General features: G+C 35.9%; 1 protein-coding gene and 1 long non-coding RNA gene across 3 annotated transcripts; one reads left to right on the top strand and one right to left on the bottom strand.

Annotated features, from left to right (window-relative positions):
- Positions 1–632: 632 nt before the first annotated feature.
- LOC110622507 (CBL-interacting protein kinase 2) lies at positions 633–3,909 on the bottom strand. The gene is made up of 2 exons (XM_021767025.2): positions 3,725–3,909; positions 633–2,655 (listed from the first exon to the last, which is right to left on the bottom strand). The coding sequence occupies exon 2, from the start codon at positions 2,224–2,226 to the stop codon at positions 796–798; it is 1,431 nt and encodes a 476-aa protein (XP_021622717.1). The 5' UTR covers positions 2,227–2,655; positions 3,725–3,909; the 3' UTR covers positions 633–795.
- Positions 3,910–7,674: 3,765 nt separating this feature from the next.
- On the top strand, positions 7,675–8,501 carry LOC122724522. 2 transcript variants are annotated; one of them, XR_006351964.1, is made up of 2 exons: positions 7,675–7,750; positions 7,907–8,501. It is a non-coding gene; the product is annotated as an uncharacterized LOC122724522 (long non-coding RNA). The 2 variants fall into 2 exon arrangements; XR_006351965.1 differs by having other exon boundaries at positions 7,712–7,784.
- Positions 8,502–14,132: the final 5,631 nt, after the last annotated feature.

Below are 14,132 nucleotides of genomic sequence, written 5' to 3'. Positions count from 1 at the left end.
GAATAAAATACGTGTCGTGGCAACTCAGATTGACATTGATATTTATGAGTGATGGTGATTGGCTTTTCCCGTTCAAAAATTTGAAATCCAAACAAATTCCAAGAATTTTCGTCAGAATTCATCCTCGCTTCCGTTTCCACTCATCAAAGCCATCAACGTTTTCATGTTCGAAAGATTTTTCTTCGACATGTCCCTGTGGTTGGTTACTTGTGGACGACGTTAATTCTTCCATCTTCGTCCCGTTGATGTCTCCTTTTCACTAATTTCTCTATTCGGAAAGCTCTCATCCTGTCTTTTTTCACACTCAAATGAATTGGACACTCACCCTTCATTAACTTTTCTTTTATATATTTATTTATTTTTTCTGATTGTCATTAATCAGTTACCTTCAATATTTGAGTTGTCATTTGCATCTATACATGAGACAAGGTGGAAATTAGAGTGGAATAGTCGGAAAGTAATCGGACATACCTTCATCAAACTTATCGTTTAGCTACCAAAAACAAATGAGAAAATGACTTTCTAAGACTACGACACTGCTTATTTGAATGAAAAAAATTTTATTCTCTTTAACTTAAAATTTGAATTTTTTAATTTGAATTTTTTCATAAAATGAATGAAAAATTTGCAGATTTTGGTGATGAAAAGCGTTGATACGATTGAATACAGTCGATACATAATACATATATGAAGCATCCACCCAATTATACTGATAAGTTGCATACTGTCACAAGGATTAAACTCACCTTGACAAAGGCCAAGGATAGATAAAACTAATCGCGATGAAATATTTATTTAGGATGTAGCATAAGGTGAAGCTGCCTGCAATGCACATACATGGGAAGGCTGTAGTTCCTGTTGCTCTTGTTGTTGTTTCAGAATTTGCTGCTGCTGCTGCTGCTGCTGCTGTTCTCCTTGCCATGTCCAAACAATGTCCTTGAGTGCAGGTCTAATTTCTTGGTTTAGTACTGTCTGATACTCCAGAGTATCTCCGCTGGACTTCTTCATTTCCACTAAATGAAAACAAGGAGTGATCTCAAAGATTTCGGCGTCGATGCCCAGAGCTCCTTTCCTGCCCGCCTTTGAACCTTCAAATTTCAACATGCCTGCATCTTTCTTCTTCATTTTCAGCTTTAGACGCTTACCAATGTCTTCTAGCTTTGAGATGATAATTGAGGAAGGCTTGTTTGCAGTAAACCTCACCTCTTTCTTTTTCTCTTTTTCCTCAAACAAACCAGACAAGTCGAAGCCTGCAGAATAGGAGATGATATCGAATGCGTTCAAGTTACAAGGTTTTGCTGATTCTTGCTTGGATTGTGTGACAGCACTGTTACTCTCATCCACATTAAACACAGCATCACAATCCGCAAATGCATGTTCTTCTCTGTTTGTCTCAACAATTAGGGATTTGGGTTCTAACCCCTTGCAAAACCAAGAATTTTCCATTATTTTGACCATGGATATCCTTGTGCTAGGTTTTGGATCAAGGATCTTTGACAGAAGCTTGCGTACTTCAGGTGCAAACCAATTAGGAAATCTAAATTCTGCCTTTCCAATCTTCCTATACATCTCCATCAGATTTGTATCATGGAATGGCAGATAGCCAGCCAATAGAACATACAAGATCACCCCACATGACCAAATATCAGCTTTCGATCCATCATAACCTTTTCTGTTTATCACTTCTGGAGCGACATAAGCAGGGGTTCCACAGGTAGTATGAAGTAACCCATCCTGTTGCTTACATTCAGCAAGGGCACTTAAACCAAAATCCGAAACCTTTAGATTCCCATTCTCGTCCAAGAGTAGGTTTTCTGGTTTCAGATCACGATGAGATACTCCTCTACTGTGGCAATAATCAACTGCACTGATCAACTGTTGAAAATATTTCCGTCCAATGTCCTCCTTGAGCTTCCCTTTAGCTACTTTGTTGAAAAGCTCACCACCTTTAACATATTCCATTACAAAGTAAATCTTGGATTTGGTAGCCATCACCTCATAAAGTTCTACAACATTTGGATGTCTAATCAGTCTCATAACAGAAATTTCTCGCTTTATCTGCTCCATCATTCCAACCTTCAGTACCTTCTCTTTGTCAATTATCTTGATGGCTACACTCACTCCAGTTTGAAGATTCCTCGCATGGTGGACCCTGGCAAAGGTTCCTTGGCCCAACAATTTGCCCATCTCATACTTCCGCATCAACACGTGCCCTTTGTTTTCCATTTCAGGCTACAATATTTGAACAAAATAAAAGCTACTATACTTCCTAATGCAATATGGCTGATATAGGTATTAAGGAATTGCTCTCAAGAACCTAAAAGCTCAACCATCTTCACAAACATCGTACCTTGACATGATATGTGCTCCTGTATTTCTTGGCACACCGGGCATTTGAGCACAATAAAGTGGGCAGTGAGTTAAATGCTCAGCCTCAAAAAGGTTATACAAGGGTAGCCCACCCGGAGCTATGACCTTATCACCCTCAGAGGAAGAAATTCTGAATTTCAACATTTTTCAGCATTCCCTACTTTCTGTGATTGACTATATAATATTGATGAAGATGGAAAAGAGTTAACTGTGTAATTTCTGGCAATAACTTATAAAACAGACCAGAAGCAGGCCAAAGCTTCAAACCGGCAAAGAGATATTCACCTGAATGGAAGAGGGATAAAGAAAAAAATTTATGATTAGTATAAGCCCACATACATACATGTCAACAAGAAAACCAAAATGTATAAATCTACAACTCGGTTCCATTCTCTAGGTTAAATTAAAGAAATAAGAAATTTTAGAGATAATATGAAAATCTCCAATCAGCTAAGACACAAACAGAACTCTTCCTCCCAGGTAGTTAATAGAAGTTTTGAGCATATGAATATGGGACAAATAGCAGAATTTTGAACAACATGGAAAAGAAAACTCTTATTATAACATTAAAATGACATACTCCCTAAGCAGTTTTACTTATTATCACTACCCCTTCGTTTGGCATGCAAGATTTTATAAGAAAAGAATTCATCTTCATATATGATGAAAGTATTTTACTTTTATTCCAACTAAAGACAAATGCAAGAAAAGGAATCAATTGAATTAAATTCTTATAAAATTCTTGATTCCAAAGAAGGGGTATAAATTCGGAATTACATGGTTAGTTTACAGACTAACATCAGCAAAAAGAAAAGATGAAATGAATATGAAGGATATTACACAATCTACAGTAGTATGGCATTTTCATAAAACTTGGAACGCCCAAAATAATCAGCAGCACTCTTATTTGCTACAAAGAAATAAAATTTTATAACCCAGTTCACTACAATTATAGGGAAAACAATTGCTCTAGATTTTCCATTCCTTCAATTCCAGCAATCAATTTCTCAAACCGACATGTAACACAATTATATTTCACAAAAAAACATCTAAGCCACAACAAATAATCAAAGACGAGCATGAATAAACAAAAGAGAAACGAAAAAAAACGATAAAACAACTTCCAGAAAGAAAAATCTGAAATGGGATATACAGAGTTTCGTCATATTAATTGCAAGAAGAAATTACAGATTCACAAACCAATTACTACCTCAAAAAGAAACAGGATAAAAATCAAGCCAAAGGGTTGCTACAGAAAATGAAACCATGAAATCAAAACAAACAAATAAACAAAATTTTCCAAGGAAAATCAGCAAAACATAAACCGAGAAAAAAGGAGAAATTTTTGAATCACCTATGAAGTGGGTGGTGCAGGAAGTTTCTGGAGGAGAAGAGAATGGAAAGGAGTGACAATAAGGCGTAAGATTCAATCCTCAAGAAGGCTGAAAATCTTTGTGCCTCACATCCTCCTTCTTATACATGGAAAGAGAGGCTCCAGCTTCCGAGGCCACAACTCGCCCGAGTACAACTGTGACTAATTTTTAATTAATACGAAAATTTTGATTTGTGAATTTACGATATTGCCACAACTCGTTTTGCTGTATATGGCAATGGCCACCTCCACATAATCATGCTTAGCAATAGCAATTTTGAAAATTTCTTTTGGCATCTCTTCCTTGTAAACCAACACTTTTATTCCTTTAAAGGAAAAACTATAAACTTTTTTTAATTACAATTTTCAAATTATTGATGATAATTCAATTTCAAAATTATAAATGTCTTGTGGTTATAAGTTATTTATTACTCAGATAAAAAATATAAATTATTTATTAATTAAATAAATAATATTAATTTTTTAATATAATTCATTTCAATTAATATTTGAATTTAAAATCTTTCCGTTTAAAATATGATTCTAATATTAATGAGATAAATTAATTTAAATAAAAAAAATAAATAATCATTAATGATGTCAATCAATGGCAATAATTATTGCTTTAGAGGAAAGCAATTGTGCAGCAAATCCTTCATTTAAAAAAAAAATAGTTTAAATGATTTTTTCATAAAATTATTTTTTTTATAAAAATGAATTTTTTTAAATTAAAAAATTTAAACTTTACACTCTAGAAAAATACTTAATATTATTAATATAAATCATAATAACATCATAAATTACATGTATTATTTTTTAAAAGCATATCAAGATAAAGAATTCAAATTTGGGAGCACTTTTCCTTTTATTTTATGAAAATTTATAGTATTAAAAATATGAGAAAAAATTATATATTTTTTTTAAATATAGTATATGCTTATGTTAACATTAACATTTATGTATCTAAACTTTTTTAAAATAAATAATTTAATATCTAAATTTTGATTTTATTAAATTAAAAAATATTTTAATAGAATGATATTCAATTTAACAAAATACAAATATAAAGATTAAATTGTTAAATTTTAAAAATAATGAGATATATTTATTAATTTTAGTATATCTATAAAAATATATTTTCTTATGAAAAATAAATAATAGCATTAATATGCTAGTTTAAAGACGGTCCACACCCGACCACTGCAGCCAAAAATTTATGCTGGAGAAGCTAAAGCTGATTAGGCTCTTTGAAAGCCAACGTTGTTAGTGGTTACCACTAGAAAAAGAACACGTGTAGAGTAGATTTAATATCAAAATGACAATACACCAGTCAAGTACTTTACTAACCATACGCGTGTTTGAGTTTGAGTCGTCGGCGATGACGCCCTTGTCTTCCGCGGGATTTTCTTTGTGGGGACCACACATGAATCTTGCCCTTCAATTTCAAATCGACCATGCGTTGTTATCTATGTTTTTTGTTTTAAACGCCCAATAAATCTTTGCAGAATTTTATTTGAAAAGTTGCGTAACACGTTGGATTATGATCTGTCTTAATTTAGGTTTTTAAATAATTTAAGCTTGTTATAAATATTTTTGAAATTTAACATATGATAAATTTTTAATACTTTATTTCTCTTATAATTTATATTTATTTTATTTTTTATTTTATTAAGAAACATATTATGAAAATTTATTCCTTTGCCGCTGATAAAACATCTAACGGTCACTAAAATGATTAATATTACTAAGCCTAAATCAAGCAATTGTCAACAGAGTTCGCCTAAATTACATGGAAAGAATGAAAGGCCTCATCTTTACCTCTCATTGTTGCGTCATCCTCAAACTTGTCTAAAATGACTTAAATTATATAATTAAGTATAATTTTTCATAATAATTATAAATAAGAAAAATAAATTCTCTTTTTTTTGGTAATATTTTCTCTTCTCTTTGTATTTTGAATTTCCTTTCTTATCCTTAAAATTAGAGATTTCCTTTTTTTTTTCTTTTCTTATTACAGAAAATAGAATAATATGGAAAGCATTTCCAAACCCATGAGCTATTATACTATATAATGCACTATTTTTTCTTCCATTTCACATCGAAAAGCAAAATTGAAAATAAAAGTTATCTAAAAATTAATGAGATGATGATTTTAGGTAGAATCTTTACATGGGCATGTAAAAACACTGCCTAAAATTCCAGAATTAGGGTTTCAGTAGTTGCAAGCAATTTTGCACCAGTTTTCTGTTGGCCATAGCCATCATGCATGGTTCATGCAGAAGAAGATATTTTGCTTTGCTGTTTGAGAAATTCTCGGTGGTCTATTTTTTTCCTAGAGATATCTATTTATCTATATTTTAAAAATATATTAATATATAATAAATCGAGTTCAAATAAATATTTTTTTTATTATTTGATATAAATTTATGATGAAACAGATTATATGCATTTATCAATTCCGCCTAATTTTTGTGGGTGTTTTATATTTAAAAAATGTATAATATGTCAATTTCAATGGAGTTTTCAAGGTGTTGAGATCTTAAGCATTCACGTGTTGGTACGACTGGATCTCGAAATTTCCATGAAGATGTATTGCTTGTCTGGAAATTAATGTGAATTTAATCCCATAGTTTTAGCTAGCTTAATTTATTTATTTACTTTTTTTTTAAATGGAATTAAAATCGAAAAGAGTGGAAAAATCTTCCAAATTTATTTAGATATTCTAACTATTAGACTAAAACTTTAAAACTGTGAATACTAATTTATTTATTTATTGACCTTCATGATTAAAATTAATTTATATTATTTATATTGATTTTTTATAGTTTAGAAAATCAAATTCAAGCACCAATTCAAATTAATTATGTATAAAAAAAATCATATTGAATATAAATAACTTACATTTTTTATTGAAATAAAGTGGTGAATTTAATATGATATGTAAATCTTAATGTTATTTTATCACAATACTTTTTTTTTAAATAATTTTAATAGGCTGAAAATTGAATTTAAAATAAATACAAATTTAATGGTTTACGAATTTATAGAAAGTGAAAATATGTTTATAAAAAAAAAGGTGAAATTAAAATCATACTTTTTCTATATTTAAAATTTTGTTGTTTTTTTTCTTCTAAATTTAGATAATCACTATTAGTAAAAGATTATAATATTATTGAAATAACATAATAATTTAAATAAAGTTTTTAATACTATTTTTTCCTAAATTTAAATTGTTTATTGCATTTTTCTGCATTTAATTTTTTTTAAAAGAAATTTTAAATAGTCCAAATCTATTGCTTATTAAAATCATACTTTTTCTATATTTAAAATTTTGTTGTTTTTTTTTCTAAATTTAGATAATCACATTGTCCATGCAATCCATATCTTTCTACAATTAAAACTTATTTTTCTAACTTTAAATAATATAATCATTACACAAGGAACTCATTTTTTTTAAATTTAAAATTTATTTTTCATAAATTCATATAAATATAAAAGATATTTTCAATTATTTATCTTAAATAAATTTAGAACAAAATGAGATAAAAAAAAATCAATCACATTCTAAGTGATAGAAAATTGTGCGTGAGAATGATGAGAGAATAAAATACTTAATTAATCCTTCCGTTGATTATTTTGAAAAAAAAAAAAGAATTTAAATAAATCTGTATGAATTCATATATAATTTAATTTTTTTAAAATAAAAAATTTAAAAATTAAAACAATGAATTATTTTATTTTAATTTAAAAAATTAATAAAAAAATTAATTTTTTATAAAATCTTTCACTTCAAGCAAAGGGTATGTTTGAAAGAAGGGAAATTTTGTAATAGAGAAAAGCATTAAAATTATAAAATTAATAAATATGTTAATTTTTTTAATTTTAATATTTAATTTATTTGTGAGGATAAAAATAAAGGAGCGGGAATGATTGTGTAATTGATGTGTGATCGAGCGGTGGTGATGAGAATGGTTCTCCTCATATTGTGACGTTGCTTGAATCATGAAGGTTCGGGTTCCCCCTCCCCTTTTCTTTGGGTGAGGTGTGGTGTAGATAAATAATTTTTCTTTCTGATTTTGAGCATATATGAGCTTATGGAAACGGTTTGTTTGATCTGCTGTGTCTTTTCTTCTTTGTCTCTTATTTTCAGTTTTTTGCATGCAGGTGGTTTCAATGGCGTTTTCTGATGAATGAGGCCTGCATGCACCGGGAGAAAGCTACTGACTTTCTGCCTGTCCGTGTTCCAGTTGGGATGGTTCTCCTGGACGGGTGTAAGCTCTGACCCAGGCGACGGGATTTGTTGATTCTGAGGATTTTCCATCACTCGATAGTGTCAATGGCCTTCATCTCCACTCGATTTGGTATTGCATGCACTGAATATTGCTTGAGACGTCCTCCTCCTTGAGTTCTGGTCTTGGTACCTGTTGGGTAGCTGCTAGTAATTTTTCTTGGCTTTTAATTTCATGGTTCTTCTTTTGATTGTGTCGGCCCTTGGGTTGCAGTAGATGGAGTTGTTCTCTGCCGCCTTGATCGCAGCTAGTTCCAGTGGACGGGACGACCAGAGATGGGAGAGTGGCGGTTTTGATTAAGAGCAGCCGGGTTGGGTTTTCGGATTATATTTGGGCCGAGTTTTTAAGGTTCTTTTCTTCACGGGTTTCTTATTTTTTAGACCCTAAAAATCTATTTCTACCCAATTCATTTTTCTTGGATTTTGGGCTTTTGTATGCTTTTGGGGTTTGTCCTCTAATCTTGAATGAAATATATTTGAAAAAAAAGAAGCATGAAGGTTGTTGAAATAGTGATGGTAGGGGTTCTTGGGTAGTGGCAGGCCAAGCGATAACAAAGATGGTAGTTGTGTAGTAGCTGTGATAATAATGACCAGATACGAGTGACGATGACGAAAACAATAATTAGAATAATGTATTCTTTCAAATTTTAAGCAAAATTTAAAAATACAATGAGCCAAAAATGCCGCAAAGTGCTTTTTTACTTTTAACAATGCCCTCAATAACTTTAAGGTTGATGCAAATTTTAATAATTTAACTCAAATGGAAACACATTACGAGAAAAGCGATTAAAATTTGAGGTGGTTTTTGTCATTTTCCGCTATTCTAACAAATATTTCCACGAAGTTGAGGTGCAGACAAGGTAATTAAGCTTCGACATCTTTGATCAACTTATAAGATCAAATAAATTTCAAAACAAGTATTGAAATTACAGTTGACATCATAATTACAATACAAGCACAAATATGGTATAGGAATCCCATCATACAAACACCTGCAACCAAATCATTACCCAAGAAAAGTAGCAACTATATTCATTTTCATTCCACTTGATTAAGAATCGGCCTTTAACACCGTTGCTGCTTGCCCGTCAGCGGAATCACAGGCACGTACCGCAGTACATACGTCTGTGTTTTCCAGAAACTGTTCTGCATTGATAAGGATACAGGCCATACTCGAAAACCAATTTCTTGCACTGCAAATCAGTGAAATCAATTCAACTAAATTTTGCATCAAACAACGAAGAGGATTGATAAGTTTGAGAAGTTTGAGATTTAGTGAGTTAAAGAAGATGGAGACACATAGATAAGAGCTTAATTCACGGGAAAATTAATGAATTTGATTAAGCAAAGTGAAAGTTAATGGGCTGAAATTTTTTTATTCGTAGAGATTGAGGTTTTTAGAAGAATTCAAGAGTTTTTCAGTTCACTGATCGTTCGAAATCTATTCATGAGGTGATTCATCTAGAGGCATTTATATCCTGATCATGTTAGAACATTTTGACAAATGTTATTTTGGATTGAACGGTAACAGGTCGTCGTAGGTGTGTCAGACGACTCATTAATATTAAGCAATCGGCTAGTAAATGCTGAGCCGCTTGGTCCATACTCTGTTCATCATTCATATCACTTTTGTCAACCTTGTTGCACGCACAATTATAACTCTTATTGAGATCTGATGTAATACCCGGCTAGACTCCGGTATCGGAATTCCTACCGTCCGGTGGAATCTCGGATGTCGGAAAACTCTAGAAGGGTAAAACCATGTTTTCCTAAAATGTTTTAATGTATTTTATGGTTTTAAGCAAGAAAGGAAATTGAGTTTTGAATGAAAAAGACCAAGGAGGCATTTCCAGGTTCGGCCGCCGAACCTCAAGTTCGGCCGCCGAACATTGGATAGTTTAGGGGGGCAAGTTAGGCTTCCGAAAGTTTCAAAGGTTCGGCCGCTGAACCTCATGTTCGGCCGCCGAACTTGCATGAGTTTTGGAGGCACTTTAGGCTGCCGAAAGGTGGTCTGGCAGCCCCTATAAAAGGGCTCCATAGCCAAAACGGGCGAGTTTTCTCCCCATTTTCGGCCACGGTGAGTCCCTGCTCTCCCATGGTTCGTTTTTTATGTTTTTCCTCCGATCTTTAGAGTTTTAACGAGTTTTATATTGATTTGAAGATTTTTGAGCAAAAGAGCAAGTTTTGGAGCTTGGAGACCAAAGAGTTGAGATCTCCCCCATCTCAAAGTTAGGATCGTTTCTCCTCTAGATCTTCAAGAGGTAAGCTTCGATCCTGCCATTCTAGTATGTTTTAAATAAGTTTTATGAGTTTTGTGGGGTAGAAATGCATGTTTAGGTTATTGTTGAAGTTTATGGGTTTATGTTATGTTTATGAGCAATGTGGGTTGTTTGATGTGTTTTGGTTGGGGTTTAAGTTAGTTTGAGACCCCTATGTGCTGTGTTGCATTTCATGAAAGCATGAAATATAAATTGAATGTTTTACTATTCTGCTCACTGGGCTTTATAGCTCACCCCTCTCCCTTAACCCCCAGATTTGCAGGTACAGGGTAGACCAGGAGGTCAGCAGGAGTAGAGTCATGTTTTATGTAATAGCTAGATGTGGACATGAATATGATGTAATGTGAAATTATAGTATAGAAATGTAATGTATTGATGCTTATGGAAGTTTAGAGTTGTGCTTGACCATAGTATGATTGTTAATCCCTTTGTGGTACATGATCTTAAATGTTAAATGATGATTATTGTAAACCAAGCTTAATGTATGTTATGTTACCCCATTGGAGTATTTGATGAGGACTCCAGTGAGGGGTTTTATGTTATGATTTGTGCATGCACAGGTTAAGCTTGGTGAAGGAATGAATGAATGAAAGAATGATAGAATGAATGAAAGAATGAATGAATGAGTGAATGAATGACCAATGAGAAAGTTTTAAAATTTTTATGTAATTGTTGATCATGTATGGGATTAAACAGGTTTACAGGATGAATGTTTGGCTTGCTACGGGTCCCGGCGGCCTTAAGCCGACCTGGATCCTAGCGCCGGTAGCGGTCCAGTTTCCGGGTCGTTACAGATTGGTATCAGAGCCCTAGGTTCATATGGTCGGACCTAGAGTGTCGGGCTCATAGATGTTCTAGAAGGTCAAGCATAATAGGAAAAATCATGTCCACTAGGATAAGATGTAGAGTTCTGTCTTGAATGATGATGTGAAATGCCATGATTATATGCATGTGCATTAATGATATGCTATGTATGTGATGTATGTGATGCGGATTCATGTGTTTGCACATGAACCATTTGATGCTAATGTTTATGTGATGTGTGCTGTTTTTCAGTAAACAGGATGAGAGGAACTCGTCGATCTGCACGATTGACTGGAGTACCACCGGAGGATGAGGGCATGAGTGCCCGTCCCCCTGCATTGCCAAGGGCAATGTCTAACAGGTCTAGTAGGGAAAGAGCAGTGAGAGACCCTAGAAGGTCTTTGGATATGAACAGAAGCAGATCAGTAAGGGGAACAATGCAAGGAGGAATGTCAGAGGATGTGGGGGATGATATGGATGTGGATCAGAGGAGGGATGGCAGTCTTGGAGTGAGTATGTCGGAGGAGGGTATGGGAGAGTCCCAAGGAGGCACTCAGGCCTCGGGATTTGTTCAGCTACCCCAGTACCCACCCTTTTCTCAGAATCCCGGATATTCGATGGGAGGTATATCAGATTACCCCAGCTTTAGCCCTTACCACTCCCACATGACATACCCACCTTTCTACCCACCATACCCACAATACCCTATGTACCCACCCCCGTCCTTCTACCCAGGTACAACAAACCCTACCCCAGGGGATGCTGCACCTCCTCCACCAGCACCAGCACCTACTGTCCCAGAAACCCAAATGCCTAAACCTAGCTCATCTGGAGGGAGCAAGGTCAAGATGACCGACTATATGAAGCTGGGTGCTCCCCAATATGAAACCGGTGATGACCCGTTTGTGTACCTTGAGAGGGTCAGAATGATTACAGATGAGATAGGAGCTGATGACAGTAGAGTCATTCAGATGGCTGGGTTCACACTAAAATGCAAGAAGGCCCGAGAGTGGTTTAAAAACTATGTGAACCCAAGGTTGGATAGCCTACCATGGGAGGAGTTTGCAAATGAGTTTGCAGGATGGGCTTTCCCTGACAGTTCAAGGGAGTTGAAGATGATTGAATTTGAGCAGTTGAGACAATCAAATGAGATGAGTGTGGACGAGTATACAGACAGATTCTTGGAGCTGTTGCCGTTTGCTGGGCAGAATCTGGATACAGATCAGAAGAAGTCAAGGAGGTATATCATGAGGCTCCATTCCAGGTATTCCTCCTTGATTCAGTCAGCAGAGAGGGAGAGTTTCCATGCCATAGTGGATATGGCTCGGAGGATGGAGGTTAGTGCAATCATTGAAGGGAAATTTAATCAGTCAGTGGCACAGTCTTCTGGTTCCAAGACCCCTGGTGGGGGCAAGTTGGACCCTTCTTCTCTGAGTTCAGCTAGTAAGAGGTGGAGCAGTACCACCAAGAAGTCAAAGAAGAACAAGTTCTGGAGCAAGATCAAGTCAGGTCTGGGATTAGGAAGTGGCTCGAGCTCAGGTGCAGATAATGCAGTATGTAGGAAGTGTGGGAAGCCGCACAAGGGTGTATGTCTGGTTGGGACGATAGCCTGCTTCAGGTGTGGGCAGGAGGGACACATGGCTCGGGAGTGTCCTAGAGCAGCTTTTATGGCACAGTCTCAGCAGACAACTTCTGGTAGTGTGGCTCAGCCAGCAGCTCCAGCCGCGACTCAGGCCAGTGGCAGAGGCAAAGGGAGAGGGGCAGCCTCTTCTTCAGCGGGTTTCAGAGGTGAAGGTCCATCAGCCCCAGCACGGATCTTCACAATGACACAGCAGGAGGCAAATGCATCGAACACCGTGGTAGCAGGTAATCTCATCATTGGTTGCTCGGATATTTATGCCTTAATGGACCCTGGTGCATCTCATTCTTTCATTGCTCCGAGGGCCGTCGAGAGGTTGGGATTGATGGTCTCTGGGTTAGAGTGTCCCCTATGGGTCAGTGGACCCAAGTGTGACCCGTCAGTGGCAGAGTCAGTCTGCCAGTATAGTCCAGTTTTTGTTGAGGGGAGATGCCTTTCTGCCGACCTTGTGGTTCTAGATTTGACAGATTTTGACGTCATTCTAGGGATGGATTGGCTATCTACCTATGGTGCTACCTTGGACTGCAGAGACAAGGTAGTCAAGTTCAGATGTCAGGATGGGTCAGAGGTTGTCTTCAGAGGAGACAGGGGGAGTACACCTAGAGGTTTGATATAAGCCCTTCAGGCTCGTAGGTTGCTCAGGAGGGGTTGTCAGGGTTTTCTAGCTCATGTGAGAGAGCTGGATAGTCATGTCAGAGAGCCCGCCTCAGTGCCAGTGGTTAGTGAGTTCTTAGACGTTTTTCCAGACGAGCTGCCAGGTTTACCACCTGCTAGGGAGATAGAGTTCGAAATTGAGTTGATGCATGGAACCAGACCAATCTCTATCCCTCCCTACAGGATGGCACCAGCAGAATTGAAGGAGCTTAAAGAGCAGTTGCAAGAGTTGGTAGATAGAGGCTTCATCTGACCGAGTACCTCACCTTGGGGTGCTCTAGTGCTATTTGTGAAAAAGAAGGATGGATCTCTCAGACTTTGTATCGACTACATGCAGTTGAACAAGGTCACTACCAAGAATAAGTATCCGTTGCCAAGGATCGACGATCTATTCGACCAGCTAGCAGGAGCAGGTTGTTTCTCCAAAATAGATCTGAGATCGGGGTATCATCAGCTGAGGATAAGAGAAGAGGATGTACCAAAGACAGCATTCAGGACCAGATATGGGCACTATGAGTTCCTTGTGATGTCGTTCGGGTTAACCAATGCCCCTGCAGCATTCATGGATCTCATGAACAGAGTATTTAGCCAGTACCTGGATCACTTTGTTATTGTCTTCATAGATGATATCTTAGTGTATTCCAGGAATGCAGAGGAGCATGCCCATCATCTGAGGTTAGTTCTGCAAACCTTGAGGGAACACGGCTTGTATGCCAAGTTCTCCAA

This window comes from Manihot esculenta, chromosome 9 (genome assembly GCF_001659605.2).
Source record: "Manihot esculenta cultivar AM560-2 chromosome 9, M.esculenta_v8, whole genome shotgun sequence".
In the NCBI taxonomy this organism is placed as follows: Eukaryota; Viridiplantae; Streptophyta; class Magnoliopsida; order Malpighiales; family Euphorbiaceae; genus Manihot; species Manihot esculenta.
Note: the sequence above shows the minus strand (reverse complement) of the source record. Positions and strands in the feature narration are given on the sequence as shown.